At 39.9% G+C, this 17,449-nt stretch overlaps 1 protein-coding gene across 1 annotated transcript in view; it reads right to left on the bottom strand.

The window, feature by feature from the left end:
• Positions 1 to 16,140, bottom strand: part of HIBADH (3-hydroxyisobutyrate dehydrogenase) — an 85,575-nt gene extending 69,435 nt beyond the window's left edge. Inside the window, exons 1-4 of the mRNA XM_032109099.1 lie at positions 16,031 to 16,140; positions 7,584 to 7,744; positions 3,070 to 3,179; positions 1,380 to 1,501 (exon numbers count right to left, since the gene is read on the bottom strand). Of these exons, the coding sequence (XP_031964990.1) occupies positions 1,380 to 1,501; positions 3,070 to 3,179; positions 7,584 to 7,744; positions 16,031 to 16,094 (457 nt within the window). The 5' untranslated portion in view covers positions 16,095 to 16,140. The remainder of the gene's footprint in view (positions 1 to 1,379; positions 1,502 to 3,069; positions 3,180 to 7,583; positions 7,745 to 16,030) is intronic.
• Positions 16,141 to 17,449: the final 1,309 nt, after the last annotated feature.

The following is a 17,449-nucleotide window of genomic DNA, read 5'->3' as shown; positions in this document are numbered from 1 at the left end:
TCAGATAAACCACTAACATGAAAAAAGCCATCTGTATTCATACTAGTCAGCTATATGTTATCATATTAACTGTCTTGCCCTTACCATTTTCTCAAGGAACAAAACCCCCTAAACGGCTAAAGTTCTTTCAGACTCTATCTTTTCGTTTTTTTCTTTGTAGTTATAGTCAGCCTTACAGCAAAAACTTACAGGTAAAAATAGATTACAGATATTTCTAAAAGGTAAATAATTCCCTCAGGAAAACAGCATATTTGGCAGAAAGGGATTGAAGAAAACAACATGGAAGTACATCAGAATTGCCCAACTGATAAGCAGAAAGCCATGTTGTGTTTAAAAAAAGAATCAGATAAATACATCATCTGCTCACAATACATTTTTTCTGTGGTTTTTCTTCCCAGGCTGATTAGCTCCCTGGCTTTATAAAACAGAACTAATATTTTGGCTGAGAAGTAAGAATCTTGTCTTCTCCATTATATCCTTCAGTATCACCTACCTAGATCTTCCTATTTTCTGTTCACAATAGAATTTAGATGAAAATTTTGGCTTTTAGTGTGTAGTCAAATCCTGCCTTAGTTCACAGTTGAAAACTAAAAAGATTGTTAGTTTTTACTCATCAGGAAAATAAAGAATTCTCAAAATTCCCCTTACATTAATTTTTAGAGTGGATTGTAAAAACCTCATGATTTTCCCACATAAAATGAGGTTTCCTCACCTTCTAATTCTAGGTGTTTTGGAGAAGAATTCAACAATAGAAACTATCAGTTATTTTTTTGTTTTCAAAACATTAATTTTGTTTCTGCTCTCCTTTGTCCACAAAATGAAAATACTTTCCTGCTCTATATTATTTCTTACAAGAGACTAAATACTCAGAGATCAGTAGTTAGCAACTTTTAAGAATAGACAATTATCACCCACATTCTTCAACTGTTATAAAACCGGACAAATCTGTTTTCTTTTGATCAAGAAATCCTATATTCCTCACTTCATTCTCTCCTTTTTAATTAATGAAAACCCAACAGAACTGCTTAATGACAACCAGTTTTTCCCTAACAGAAAGAAACAGATGGGGGCTAAAGGAATGTGAATAACTGCATAAAAATGCAACTTTATGAAAGAAGTTAAATTAAAAGGACCACAGTACCATATCCCAAGAAAGCTGTTTCTCCAAGTCTAACACAAAAGCATACTCCTAAGTCCTAAGAATACTCCTGTAATAACATACTTACCTGTAATGCAATTAAACAACAACAACAAAAGAGAATACTGTACACATAGCAAAGAAAAGCAACTTATAGCAGTAAGGGTACAAATTGGTGACTGAAATTGCAAACAAAGAGACAACTTGTCCAATATGAGGTAAACTGCTAATGAAGACTTACCTCCAGAAACTGGGGCATCCATGAAAACTGCTCCCATTTTTTCAACAGCTTTGGCTAATTCTTTTGAAACTGCTGGATCTATAGTGCTGGAATCTATTAGCAATGAGCCTTTCTTCACTTTCCTAAAATAAAGATTTATTATTATTATTTTTATAATTACTATTATTATGAGAAGATATTTGCAACTATTACCATGGCACTGGCTTCCCTCAGCATGGTAAATGTGCAGACATTTTGTGATACTCTAGTAAATGTGAAGTTTTAAACCCTTTTGAGCAAGATCTGCTCAGTATTTATACTGCTGAGTATGTATACCACAGTTTTGAATCATTCAAAGCCCAATAAAAGCTGAACACAAAAAATGATGTTCTTCTTAAACACTATCGCAAAAGAATTACACAAAAAGGATGCACTAGGAAAACCTTCCAGTATACAAGTTGAGTAGTATATAATACAAAGATCACCTAAGATGCATTCTAAGCAACTGCTGATACAGCCTAAAATTTAATATATAACAATAAAATGTTCTTTTAATATATACAGTATCTTAAGTTCTTATCAGAATGGTCTGATTGCATTCTTTTAATCATTCTACAATTTATTCTACATAAAGACCATAACCAAAACCACAGAAGCCAACTGAAGATTTTAAGTGAAGCATAGAGAAAAATGTTTTCCCACCGATAGCCAGTACATTTAGGTAGATCTGTATTCCAAACTGTAGATCATATAAAGTTGTATATCTGATTAAAAAATTCAATAAAATTTTTGAAATTTTTTTTTTATTGCCCTCCACAACAAAAAAGTTTATTTTTATCCCTCTTTCTATTGAACTGTATCATGATTTCTAGTCCACCTGACCAGCAATCTCAATATTGGACAATCAAAACCTAAAAAGGCATCATCATTTTTGGATAATCTACTGTACTTTTGTCTTCTATGTGTTTCTTCCTTTACCCTACCAACCTGGATAGCTGTAAGAGCCTACATGATCCTCAGAGGTATCCAGTAGCCTTAGTCACCCTGCCAGGAGCAGTGTACATGTAGCCAGAACAGACTTTTAAATTATATTTAGATTTGACTTGGCAAGTTCAAAAACTCTGAGCATTAGAATTCTGCAGACTATGGATTTAAGGCTCAGTGGAAATCCCTCCACAAAAGTTAGAAACCACTGTTTCACATTAAACAAACTCTTCAGGTGTTTTTTTGTGTAATGAACAGATAATAAGAATAGAAACCAAGGAAGTCTTGTCAGCCATTCTATGGTAATACACTTCAATACCATAAGACACAATGGCGTCTCTTCAGAACATTTAATTTATAGGATTTCAAGTTAAAGAAAAAAGTATTTGAGCAAATAATTGTTGCCAGCAAATATTATAGTTGTACTTGAGTGTAGTACATTACATTATGGTAAAAGAACCATGCAACTGAAAAGACAGATAATAGTTAAGTTGCCTGATATGCACAAAAATCATTATTCTGCTGAAAATAAAATTAAGACTTTAGCCAAAAGCCATTCAAAAGCAAGCACTGTATAAGAGAACTCATATAATTAAAAATATCAATAGTGACAGGACAGAGAATATTGAATTCAGTGCCCTGAAGGCAGCAAGAGTTAGAACAACAGCGATCATCAGACAAACCTTGAGTATGAGTGGAAATTCTCCAAACTACAAAAAAATCTTACTTTAGAATTCCATTTGCTCCTGTGTAAACTTCTTTTGCATTGGGACTAGAAGGCAGCATGGTAATAATTCTGTCTGCTCTTTCTGCTACGTCTGCTGGGGATTCTGTTACCTTTTAAAGAAAAAAACCCAAACAATATAAGCTTACACAATTCCTGAAAAAGAAATGTCGGACATGTTTGATGAGTTCAGTTTTAGTATTCACGGGTCACAACTAAGCTAGGTAAAAAATTAAAACACAAGAAAAACTCCTCTCCTAATGAAAATATTGGTTATTTGGATCCAGTAACAGAAAAAAAAAAAAAAAACGAAAACGTTCTCCTATCATGGAAGTTCCTCCACAATATCTGCCAAGGGGGATGCTTTCATCCCATCAACCCATTCATGAATCTTCAATTCACTACAAACCCTGCATCTAAACAAAATATTTCTCTACAATGTTTCTAAGGAGGGACAACATGAAAGGATCACAAAAATCTCACTGTTTTCCTTGTCTTCTATATGGCATTGAAAGAGAGGAAGACTGAGGAAAAAAGGAAGAAATTACTTAATGCACCTCTGAGCCTCACCTTAAAAGAAATCAGATAAACTAACTGATGTTTCTCACAATATTACAATTGGCATTTTTAAAATGGGAAATTATCAGCTCAAGCCTCCTTCACAAAAAAGATCTGAAAAATTTTCAAAATATATTATTAGGTATTAGTTGTTAAATAACCATACCTACATTGAAAGGTATATTACTTTTCCCAAGTAACTTTCAGAGGCAGGCAGTATAGTATTTAAGATATATACACAACAAATGAAATATTGACAGCTAAGTAGTGAGTTTCACTTGGAAGGCATTTACCACTAAGACTCCTGTCCAGTACTGGTCTGAAATAATTAATTTCTTCAAAATTGCATTGTTAACACATTCATAGCCCAGGGGAAACTGCAACAAAAATACAGCTTATTCTTTTATCATTAGCCCACAAGGATCAAATCTAATTTCAGTCATTTGTAATAAATGCTAAATTTTGCCTTGAAGAACTTCTGGGATACAGCATGAGAAACTTCTTGATTTTTATTTGACTTGTGAACAAAAGAAAGGAAGACTGTATATAGTCACTGAACAAGGCTCTTGGGGAAAAAAAAGTAAAGAAACTGGCATAGATGGGACTGAGAAACACGGCAGATTTTGTTTTGAAAGAGTAAGTTAACACTGCACAAAACATCTGGCATACCACACAATTACAAAAGGAAACATGCTCTAGTCTAAAGAACAAAGGTTAGCAGGAATAAATGAGGCAATTATAAGCAGCAAACCTTCTATATCTGATTAGTTAATTTTATGACTTGCCTCCCTGGAGACCAGAGAGCCTATCTCTTTAAAAAGAAGTATGACACCTTTGGTTTAGTTCAGAGTATCTCCGGTTTGGTTCAGTCCCAATGTGTATTATTAGAGGAAGCATGAAATTGGAACCTGAATTTATATATGTCTTCTTATTTGAAACTATGATCTCCATTATTTCAAACCTCTAAGAATAATGCAGGTATCAGCTGAAGACTCAGTGGCCCATTTGCATCTTTCAACCAGAAGCTGAAAAACATACTGTACTGGACACACAACAGAAATAGCACATCAGCCTCAAACTTCTACTTGGCTACATGGACAGAAGACAGCTGGGTTTTGGTTACAGTGTTAAACAATTCTTAAGCAACACAGGTGCAAAGAAGACACAGTACCATAGTCATCTACACGGAAATTCATTTATTCTATCCATGTCTTTCAAAATACTAACATGCCTTTTACATGAAGAAAATGAGATTTAAAATGTACACAGACTGGGACAGTACTTTTACAACCATACAAAGGAAAATCTTTCTGCTACCTTGAAGTAAGTAGCAAAACAAAGTGGGAATTAAAAGTAGGAATAGTCACTCTTGGCCTTTTGGTGCTGTTAACAAATATGAATGATATTGCCTGAAATAATCTACCTACCTGGTTCAATAAGCAGCATATAAAACTTTTTTATTTGGGACTTTGTGTCTCAGAAACAAATCTGAATGATTTGAAATCTATTATAAAACATTAAGCATTTGAAATCATTAAGAATATGTGCATAACTTTAAAAAACAGACCAAATACTAATTGTTGATTACCAACATAAACCATACTAGCTCAGAGTAGCAGCCCACCAAGATCTGTACATGTTCTGATACTTTTTTAGTTCAAGCAAACTTTTGCAGCATGCAACTGGATAGGAGAGACTTTTCCTCATACTGCTGGTAGTTGGTTCTGCCCTTCAATATGTGCATCTGCTTGTATTTGTTCCAAACAGCTTCCCTATTTTTTTACTTATATTTACAGTAAGTAAATTAATTATTGTTTGCCTGAAATGCCATTCTTACTGTACACTATTTTTATGATGCTTTATGCACCATATGACTCCAATAACACTCTCAATCTTCTAAATCTGAGATAGGATTTAGATACAAAGACCTGTAAACTGAAGCATGTATGTATGACACTCCACTGTGTGAAGCAAAAAGTGATAATTAATGACAAAAGGTAAAGACAGTAAGTAAAGTGTAGAGGCAGCCTATTCACTCACAGCACTGCTCAATAGTCTCCCTTGTTTGTAGCCTTCCAACTTTCTCCAAGCTTCACCCCAAGTGGTTCCATACGCTCATGCTCAGCCAGTTTTCCTCTTACTGTTCACCATTAGCAGGCGGGTGGCCGCTTTCTGACATGTACCACCTCCCAGTTGTTTGCTTCAGTGGCTGAAGAAAGTGGAATCACAGATTGTGCAGATTTATGGCCAAACATCCCACATCCGCCATATACCTTGGTAGTAGCGCTGGCCTTAAACAACGGACATTTGACTAGGTTTACTGTCTCTTGGGGTCATTTCACCCCTGTAACACTCCTGATGGTTTTACCCTTACAGCCAGACCAAAGAGAAAGCAGCCCTTAGAGCCCAATGTTCCTTCTACAGCAGTTTCTACAAGGCCCCATGGACCCACAAGTTTTCAACTCCTGAAGAAAGTGTTGGAGTAGGATTTACACCTATAGATCAAGAAGAGGAAGTTATGTTCACATATTTTCTTTAAGTGCGTTTTATTTGTATCTAAGCCTACCCATGTATTCTCTTAGTGATTTATGATCTTAAAACATACTTTTGACTTTATTTTTAAAGGCATTACAGTTCACTTTTATTATCACATGTTAAGTCTTGCAGTGAATGCCACGGATTCTATTACAAAGACAAAAAGCTATCAACGTGGGCAGCCACAGCAAAGAGATCCCACTGCAGAACACAAATTAAAAATAACAACCAACAGTCTCTCCCATTTGCTGAGTCTTACTTAAGACAGGTCCGGTTCATGCCTGAGGGTCTTGGCTGCTTTAACAAAACAAGAACAGTAGCTAGGAGAAGCAGCTGAAAAGCTTACTTTCCCACTTAAGGCCAAGATTCTGTAATTATTCAAGGGGAGCTGCAATTAATTACTAACAGGTGTGTGGAATCATTTTATCTTCTAGGAATCTTGATGTTACCTCATTATTTAAAACAGCTGCAATTAGCTCTAACAGTTTAGACTTTCAAGGCACACAGTTCCTCTGTCTTGATCTACCTATAATTCCCTTGCCACTGCTGGAAGAGTCCCTTCTATCCCCTACCTTGTTACATGAGAGGATTATTTTTGTACTGCACTCATTTTTTCTGTGTTTTAAGCACATATCCATTGCTTACAACTGTCTAAATTGTGACAGCTTTGAAGTATGTCAAAACCATTCAAATGTGTTACAGACATGTAGAAATGACACAACCACCTGAGAGCCTGAATGGGATTCTGGGGGTATTAACTGATTAAGAAAAGCAGTGGGACTGGCTGGAACAGGGCCAAGATTTTGCAGGGTATATTGCAGGAAGGTAAAGCTCCTTAATGTAATCAATTTCCTTCCCTCCTTTTTCCTTTTCATTCCTTCCTCTTCTCTCACCATATCCTTCCTCACCTCCAAGAGAATAAGGACTTAAATAATTAGATTTTTCCCCTGCCCCTGAGGACTGCACGTTGAAGCAGCAGGAAAGCATTCATATGTCCCTATAACCCTTACAGCTATGCCAGCAGGAACTTTTAGCTAGGGTCATTTAACCTGAAAAGGTCAAAGTAGGAACCAGGTGAAAAGCAGCCCATTGGCCATCTAGACCTGGGGGAGAAGGAAGCAGGAGAAAGGAGGAGGTGAAAGAACAGGCCATCAACCTACTCTCATAAAAAGTGGGGGGAAAAAGACAGCTAGAGAAGTTTGACAAGGTAGCAGTTCTGGCAAACAGCAGGAAAATTACCTGGGACAGAAGCATACCTTTGCTCTAACTGAAACCTCACAGATTCAGATTGTATTCATTGTGCTGTTTCAGTTCTGACTGCGATCTTAACCAAGAAAAAAACCCAGATGATTTAGTTGCATTGCATGCAGGAACCATTCAACACACAGAGTCATTTTTGGAATAAAGAAAGTTTATTACTATACCTGAGCACCCAAGTCCTGAAATTCTTTGCAAGCTTCTGGGAAGACATCATACGCAATAACTGGATATCCATGTTTTACCAGGTTTTTTGCCATTGGATTTCCCATGTTACCCAGCCCAATGAATCCAACTGGGGTTTTGGAAGCCATAGTCCTAGAACACACTAATTTCAAAACAGTAAAGATCAATATATTTGCATTTTAGACTAACGTACAATGTTAGATGTAATAAAAGCTACCATGTAATCTGTTGTCAATTATTTAAACAGCTTTATACTTAAAAACAGTGGAAATGTGAATCCTATTTTACATAATGTAAACCACAAATTATAGCTCACATTGGGCCACAAATACAATCCCACAATGATTTTTCTAAATGTCAAAGAAAATTATTGTAATTAGGAAAATGTGGGTGTTTCAAAAAATACAGTACTAAAACTAAGATCTGAGAAGAGCTCAAATGCACATTTAAAATATGCAGGATTGTCTATGTTTTATTACGTGTCTAAATTCTAAACCAGATATGCAAAGTCCAATTTTATATATATTTTAGACTCTTTACTGGCAACTTTGCTTGCAGGCATGGGATATAGCATGTGTTCTCTAGAAATGGACTGAGGCTGCCACTTTAATTCATGCAGCCCCTCACAGATTCTTCTGATCCTGCAATCAGATACAAGTCACTAACCTAAAGATGAAAAGTCTCCATACTAAATCATGGCAAATCCTTTGAGCCATGCAATCATAGTTCAAATACTGAAAACCAGAACAAAATATAGTATTAAAAAAAAAAATTACGACGTCTTTGCATGAATAACCTCTGTATTCAATTTACCATACTACCAAGACAGAACTATAAAGCCTAACCTACAACCTGTGGAAAACACTACAGTTTCAGTCAGTTACCTCCTCCCAGTAGTTAGTGAGCATCAAATTCTGGACAGGAGCAGCATTGCAGGCATTCATCTACTGCAATCACTATCTCATCACTCTGAACACTCCTAATCCAAAGGCAGCACAATTTGACAGTGACTAGATTTCTTTGCCAATTACATTAAATACTTTCTCCTTTACGACAAAGGAAAAAGTTATGCAGAATAAACACTAAAGTATATGTCAACTAAGCGGACAGAAACAAGGCTAACTAACTACAGAAATACTGTGGCTCTGAAGTACACATACAGAAAATGTGCCTGAGCTGCATCGAGACTCTAAGAGGTCTCAATGCTTAGCAAAGAATCCTCTCTAGGCCAATAACACTTGATTAATCATTTTAAAGTCTTTATAACTTTAAGCTCCTTCTTAGCCAGCAATGGTCATGCTCTTTCATCTGCAACACTGTTTTGGATGTGCCACATTTAATAAATCAGGTTTGTTGAGAGAACTTTGGTCTGAGACAGTTTCCACAGATGCCTACAGCAATTACATAGCTAGAGAAGTAGCACAATTTAAAATAAATCTGCACTGGGAAAATGCTTAGTGAAAACTGAGATAAGTCAGGAAAAGAGCCCATTGCTTTTTTAAGAAGTGCTACATGTCAAAACTAGGGAACAAATGAACAAAGAGCCTAAACCAGCATCATCAGCCATAACAATCATCTTGGAGTCTTCTTCTCATTGTTTCTATGAGTCAGTCTTCCCCAGTCCCTCACTTGCACTTATCTAAAATCGCTCCTTTAGTTAGTCCAAAGCTTCCCACTTCCTGAGGAGCTTCAGGCCCTGGTTTTAAGCATCTTTTCTTTCTCTAGCCCTTAATACCAGTAGATCTTATTTACTTTGACTTCAGTAAAGCTTTCAGAACAGCCTCCTCTCATATCCCAGTAGCCAAATGAAGAAAGTATGGACTGGACTGGACGGCAAAACTGCCTGAAGGAAGAAATACTGTCTGGAGCATTGAGCTTAAGTAACAGTGATAAGTAGTTCAAAGACTTTCAACAGTCTAGTTACACATGATGTTCCTCATGGGTCAGTACTAGAGCTGTTTAAAAGGTTCATCAGTGACTGATGATTGAACATAAGCACCCTCAGCAACACCATGTGTGACACCAAACTGGGGGGAATGGCTGAAAAAGGGCTGGGCAAGGCTACCATTCAGAAAGACTGGAGAAATGGAAATGGGCCTCAAGCAGTTCAACAAAGACAAATACCATGTCCTGTACTTGGGGCAGAGGATGTCATTGCAGGCTGCTGACTGGCTAGACAGGTGGCAGCTCTGCAGAACCTGTGGATTCCCATTGACTGGAAGTTGAGCGTGAGTCAGTAGTGCATTCTTGCAGTAAGAGGTTAATGACATTCTGAACTACATTAGCAAGAGTAGACCCAAGAAGTCAAAGAAACCAGTCATTCTCTACAGAGCAAATACACAAGAGATCAAACTGCAGACAGCCCAGCAAACATCAAGTAATATGACCACAGAGCAGGAGAATATGGTCTATGTCAAAGGCTAAGAGAACTGTCTTTGCTGAGCTTGGAGAAGCAAAGGCTGCAGTCTTCTACCACCTATGGATTGGGAGGGAAGAAGAGTTACAGAGCAAATGAAGCTGAACTCTTCACAGATGTGCACAACAATAGGACATGGGGCAATGGCCAAAAGCGGCAGGAAAGGAAATTCTGGTTCGAAATAAGAAAAGCATCCCTGATGTGGAAAAAAGGTTCCGCAAGCTAACAGGCAATGTAGAGAAGTTGTGGAACCTCCATCTTTGTAGCAACCTTAGAACACTATGAGCAACCTAATCTTCCTTTAAAGATTTAAGTCTTTTGGAAGCCTTGCTTCCAAACCTCGGTTTTCTTTGTTTCTGTGAATTCCAAGTAACCGTACCAGAAGAATAATTCTGACTACCATATCTAGGCTCATTTTTGTAGACTCCTCACCTTTATCCTGATTTCTTCTTTTCTCACACCATCTCACAGACATCTAACCATCACCTCAAACTGAACACCTTCAGAAAACTTTCTTGATACCTTTTTCTGCTATCAGTTCTGTCACCAGCAGTGATGCCTGTCACTCACAACAGCCTCAAAGACCCATCCATGATCTGCTTAAATCTCACTGATTCATCCATCACATCTGAGATCTCAGCTGCTTCAGAACCTTGTCACCTGTCTCAACAGACATAATCTTGCCTTGATCTTCATGCTGGGAATTGAAAAGGACATTTTGCCCATGCTACTTTCCATCACTCCTTCTCTGCAGTCTGCCTGCTTTTTCTCTACAATGTCACATAAGACTGCTTTGCTTTGATGCCTTTTCATGACTGTCTTGACAGTCTTCATGACATCTTAAGACTTCAGCTGGGAATTAGATTGCAGTGACGTGCCTATTGCCAACATGCACTCCTGTTGTGCCTCTAAGGCAAGCTTTTCACAAGGTAAATATCCATGAAATGAACATTCTTCTACTATAAGGTTTCCCTTAAAAACTGTCACTTTGCAATACCCCCAGAAAGGCATGGCAACAGTTAGGCTGTAATACAAGACAACTTGCTGACCAGTACTATTAAGTTTTGTGTGTTGTATTCTATTATTTCTCCTTTTGTCTGTCTCTGTTGATTTTTTTGTCTCAGTTCATGAATCAGAGACCACTTTCTGTTATGTGCTATCTACAACATATTCAAATCCATGGGAATTGGGACCTGTTAGAGAAGTAGTCCAATTCCTGAGTCAGTTTCTGGCTTTACTTTGGTTTAACTTTTCACAGCTCAGTGCTATACAAGCCACTTCAAAATTAAATAATTCGATCAACAGCTTTGAAAAATCTTCACATCTCCAGCTACTCAAACACCAGAAAACTGGTTTAGAGGACTGATTAAATTAGCTCACAGATCTAATAGAGATGATTTCAATTAAATTTGAACCAACTATGTTTAGATGTATCGCATAATTTAATGACTACTTAAGACAGTGGGGATTTGCCAAAAAGAGGATGTTTTAAAAGACAAGAACTTTCATGTTCTCCCATTAGATGAACCTCCAGAGGTTCTTTCACAGAATGTGATGTCCACCCTGCATATCTTGGCACTTTTTAGAATCTGATATGTAGCACAAACTCAGATTTGAAATAATTGTATAACTCAAACATCTAAGGATGGATATTCTGCAAACCCACATCACGTATGCTAACTAATCCCATCAATTGTATAAGCATTTGCTGAAACTGTCCCTATGGTATTGAGCCCATTTCACTTCAACCATAAAATCCACAGTAATCTGCTGCAATCACATGGCTGGAAAAATGCCCAGTCCACACTCAACTTCTAAGAGAGGGCAGAACAACCAAAATAGGAGCAACAGAATCTACTTTTAAAATAATCACTGATACCATGCACAACTAATTCTCCTTCACTGGGAACAGAACCAGCAATACAGGTTAATCAGTAAATCAAGCTAACTGTGAGCACAATAAGCTACAGCTACACTGACTCCAAAGAAATTGGCCTTTTCCCAGAAGATTCTTCATTATTCTCCTGAGGGAATATGTGTTTACAGATCCTCATGCCTATGAAAACTCAATTGATGAGGACAACCAATTACAACACTCTCACCAAATTTGGGGCTCAAGGACAATATAGATAAAACACAGATTTTCTGCTTTGAAAAGTCAGCCTATAACAGAAAAAAATTGACCTAATCTGCAATTTCACAAGAATTTTACCTTAGAAACAATTTTATTAAAAAAATCAGCAAGAGTTTATGAATATCTGAATGCCTTTTCTTGAACAAAATGCAACTGTTAGAAGAGTTACTTCAGAAATGCACAGACTGTGATCCTGTCCTTAGAATACCTGAACTGTCAATGACCCAAAACTTGTCTCTTCAAGCTTTATACAAAGACACAAAAAGCAGTTTTCTTTTTAACCTGAACGATGAAAAATTTAGATAATTTCAGATGTTTACATTTCATTTGATACTATCTCCCAAAGTAACAAGTCTTACAGTTTCAAGAACTAATTCCAGCTCCAGTGCTGCCCTGATTTCACTGCAAACACTCGAGTGCACAAGCACTACAATACGCAGAACTGAGGACATGTCTTTGTATTCAAACAAAAAGGAACTAATAGCTGGGTAGAACCACAGACTGCAGAGCTGGAAAAAGTCCAATATTCTTGTACTCTAACTGGCTAAGAACAGGAATGAGAAACAAGTAACTCTCAAAATATAATTTCAGCTATATTACTTAATTCTTGGCTTTATAAAATGTATTTTGAATCATATTCACCAAATGGCACAAGGGGTAAGAGTCCACACAGTCCTGTCCCAGAAGAATTTCCTAATCAGAGCGGTTGCAGATCATATTAATATTCTTGATCTCTCTAGATCAGTGAAACTCCACCTCTTTTCCAAGAGGTGAGATTTAACAGGATCATCGGAAGATGCCCAGAGTAAGCTCAATTACTGAAGTTGCTGGTTTTGCTTGGGGCTTTATGAGAAAATACATATGAAGTCACTTGACAAGGAGAAAGAAACAATGATGACAATTCAATATGAGCCACTAAATGAAAGATTTTCCCACTGGTTTAGCATCTGAAGTTCTGGTACAACAACAGAAGACATCACCCTTTTTCTCCTCCCTGCTTTGAAAGAAAGGATCAGAGAGAACGTCTGTGTTTTGTGCAGACTTCTCTATGGAACTCATAAAACCTCTACTGAGACTAGATCCTGGGAGGGAACTAGATGAAGAAATAGAGAAGTTAGAGAGGCCAGCTGTACATGGGTAGACTCCTTCTGCTCCTAGAAGTTTTGCCAATGGAATTTAAATTGCCCCAGGGTCACTGACTTTTAAAGGTTACGCAATGATTTTGAGGAGTGCACTCTGCCAAAATAATAATTTAAGAAGATTACAATACTCTAAATTTGGCCAGCTTTACATTGAAACTTACACTTGCTTTTTCTTGCCTCCGTAAAGGTCTGCCGATCAAAACCAGACGTGCTATCTTGTAACAGAGTATTCTTATATAAAATTTTTCTTATCTGTACCTATACCTCATTGAATGTTTGCTAATACATTACAGACAAAACCATATAGTAAGCACTTTTCATCTAAAAAGAATATCAAGTGTACACTTGATCCCTTAATTGAGTAATGTGCTGGACTTCTGAGCAGCAGGTCTTCTGTCATAATCCTTGCTTAGTAATTAATGCTTCTCTGCACCAGAGCATAGAGTCATGCAACAGTTCAAACAAAGCTCCTGCATCAGCAAAAGTACTATTTAACCACCAAAAGTACTATTTAACTATTAACTCAATGGCTCCCTACCACTCAAACAAAACTACTTGGAAGGACATTTTTGCTCTCTAGCATGGTACTGTCTTCTTTGATGAACAGCTCCCTCAGCTGATGAATTTTCACTCACCAGAAAATCTTCTTTTCTCAGCCACCATAACTCATTAAACCCCTCTTCATTCCCCCTAGCAATCCCTAGGAGGGATTTCTCCATGTCCATCAAAAATATATTTTTAAGTAAGGTGATATAAACCCTCTCCATCAAGCACCTTTGTCAGTGCCTGCCAGCTGCAGAACACAAGACTACGTAGCCCCTGTCCAACTGGCTAAAACACAAACATACATATCCAAGATGCTCCTACAAAATCTGCCCTCAGCTCTTTATTTTCCTCCTAGACAATTTAACAATCTCTGGTATAAACATACAGAAAAAGCAAACCATCATGGTCTGCACCAGCTGCAAAGAGCAACTGGCCAAGTAACCAAGGAGCATTCACTAAGAGAAGGAAGACAGCCTGCTTGCTAACCAAACTGCGGTGTTGGACAGCTCTGAGAGCTGGCAGAATTCCTTCACTAGGATGGCATTTCACTCAGAAGGACAGATGATGAAATCACTACTCAAAACCCAACTGTCAGACTAATCAAAACTAAAAAAAAAGAATGGCAAACTTAGTAAACTCATTAGAGATGGGGAAAGCTCAACATATAACTAAGCAATAGAGCTTAGCAGTTAAGAAGGCTTAATGCTTAGAATTCCATCCCATAAACATTTCTCAGAGTCAAGAGTACTTTCAGCACAGTCACTATTGACTAAGAGCTTAAATGCTGTGGGTGAAATTCTGTTCTGTGGATATTTCTTGGGAGAGTCACAATTTCTCCTTAGACTTAGTTACAGTTTCTTGCTCAAGTCTTCAGGCAAAGACAAACTGTATTTTTCAACTTTAAGGGCCAGTGTTGGGTTGCTTTTCATGCCTATGCTCACCATCAAGAAAAAGATCCCCACCATCTGCCCTACATTAAACATATCATTTGGATATTGACCAAGACAGTGGATTTCAAAGCTCTTACAGAAATGCCTGACAGCTACTATGCACAGAAAGTTCAAAAATCATTGAAAGCTACTGCTTTCAATTGTGGTATCACAAAAGGTACTAAACACACAAATAGGTCCCCCATATATACCTTTACTAGCATGAGACCAATATGCCTGCTGCACCTGAGCTATTAATTATCACAACATCAGAGCTGCAACTACAAAAAAATAATGCATTAGTGGAAAGGAGACAGTGGAGCAAAAGAGCACTTAAAGATAATGTCAAAATTGTCGATTTCATTCATCTAAGTGAGGTTTAAAGGGGAATTACAAAGTTTTTAAAGTTACCAACCTAAAAGTAATTTAGTAATTCCTGAAACACATTGTTAAGTGTCAAGATTTTAGAACCATATACCATTTAAAAGAATCTATTTCTTCCACTTTGCCAGTTAAAAACCTCCACCTATGTGTTGAGAGCCTAACCACAGAGTGACATACACGACCAACAGACCGCAATCAAAATGACACTGAAAAGACTACTAAAGGTTTATTTTTAATCATTTACTTCAGCAATTATATTACTTTGAAACAGCTGTGTGATTTTTCAGGACTCTGGAAAGGGAAAATGTCTAGGTCCAGTTCTACAAATACATTCCTCCTTCACTTGCACCAACAGGACATCTGCAGTGTCTACTCCTTCCACTGCCCATGAACCAAACACAGGTGAGCACCAGTGCCCGCAGAGCCGAAACAGGAGGAAGCGCCGCTGGATCTACCTTCAGTTTAAGGAAAATAATCGGACTCAATGACGGAGAGGGCTGAACAGCCCAAAACTAGGTAACAGGTACCGCAGACATGTCACTGCTGCCACAGGAAGCATTTGTGGGCTCTGATGATTTTCAGGCACGCTATTTTAAGCAAATGAGTGAAAACATTTATTAAGCCAAGCCGCTCCGAAGCTCCGGTGGAGCCCCGAATAAGGCGGCAGAGGCAGCGTGCCGTGCCAGCCGTGACGGCCCGGGGGGTCCGTCACCGGGGATGCCTCACGGGGAGATGGCTACGGAGCTGCACCGGGCTCGGTGGGCCCGCGGCCGCCAAGGGCAGCGCGGCAGCTGCGCGCCCCGGGAGAGGCCGGGCCTTTCCCCGCCCGGCCGGCAGAGTGGGGCCACTGCAGCCGAGGGAAGGGGCAGGTCCTTACCCATCACCTGCCGGTGCCAGCGCCACCAGCCCGCAGGTCCCCTGCGCACCACCGCCGCGGCCATGCTGCGCCCCCGTGCCGAGTGACCTCCGGCCCGCCGCCGCCCACCGCCACCGCCCGCGCGCCGCGACCGGCAGCCGCTGCAGCCAACCACGGGCGACCCTCGGCGGGGCACAACCAATGGAAGCGCGCAGCGTCCTCCCTGCGTGCGGCCGGCCCCGCCCACCGCCCCGTGACGGACAGGGCAGGGGCGAGGGGCGGGGCGGGGGCCGGGCCGGCGCTGGAGCACCTCATTGGGGCGGTGGGACATTGTATCCCGCTGCCCGCGGCTCCCTCCGGGAAGGCGTTTCTTTCCAGCCCTCCTTGCCTGTGCCTGCCCGCTGCCGCTTCGGCTTCCTGCTTCGCTGCTGGGGGAGGAGGCTTGGCTGAAGCAGGAGAGGAACGGAGCGCCGGCGTTTTGGCGAAGACAGCTTGTGGTACGAGACGGCGCCCTCGGGGCGAGGGAAAAAGCCGCCTTGCACTGTTTTGTCGAGTCAGGTGGCAAATAAGAATTGGCGCTTATTGAGAGTTGGAATTAGACGATATTCAAGGTTCCCTTCCAACCCAAATAATTCTGTGATGGGCTTCGTCGTTGTGGGGGCTTTACCCCGGCTGGGCGCCAGGCGCCCCCCAAAGTCACTCCATCACTGCTCCTCCTCACCTGGACAGTGGGGAGAAAATACAACGAGACGCTCGTGGGTTGAGATAAGGACAGGGAGAGAGCACTCACCAGTTATCGTCTTAGGCAAACCAGGCTCAGCTTGGGGAAATTAATTTCATTTAATGTCACTTACCAATGACATTCAAGTAGGATAATGAGAAATAAAAAGTAAGTCTTAAAACACTTCCTCCCCACCTCTCCCTTCTCCCCGGGATCAGCTTCACTCCTGATCTTTCTACTTCCTCCTCCCTCAGCGGCACAGTGGTTTGGGGAACGGGGTCTGCAATCAGTTCATCTCACGTTGTCTCTGCCGCTTTTTCCTCCAGGGGAGAGCTCCTCACACTCTTCCCCTGCTCCAGCGTGGGGTTCCTCCCACGGGAGATATTCCTCCCTGGTCTTCTCCTGTATGAGTCCTTCCCACGGGCTGTAGGTCTTCACAAACTGCTCCAGTGTAGGATCCCATCCGTAGGGTGCAGTCCTTCAGGAACAGACTGTTCCAGTGTGGGTCCCCTGTGGGGTCACAGATCCTGCCAGCAAACGTGTTCCAGAACAGGCTTCCCACGGGGTCACAGACTCCTTTGGGCACATCCCCCTTCTCTCTGCTCCACTGTGGACGTCCATGGGCTGCAGGGGGACAGCTTGTCCCACCAGACTCACTACGGGCTGCAGGGGAATCTATCTACAGAAGCCAGCCCTGTAGCCCATCCACTGGCAAAACT

Source organism: Corvus moneduloides, chromosome 1, assembly GCF_009650955.1.
Source record: "Corvus moneduloides isolate bCorMon1 chromosome 1, bCorMon1.pri, whole genome shotgun sequence".
In the NCBI taxonomy this organism is placed as follows: domain Eukaryota; kingdom Metazoa; phylum Chordata; class Aves; order Passeriformes; family Corvidae; genus Corvus; species Corvus moneduloides.
The sequence above is the reverse complement of the archived record's forward strand: the minus strand, read 5'-3'. Positions and strand labels throughout refer to the sequence as shown.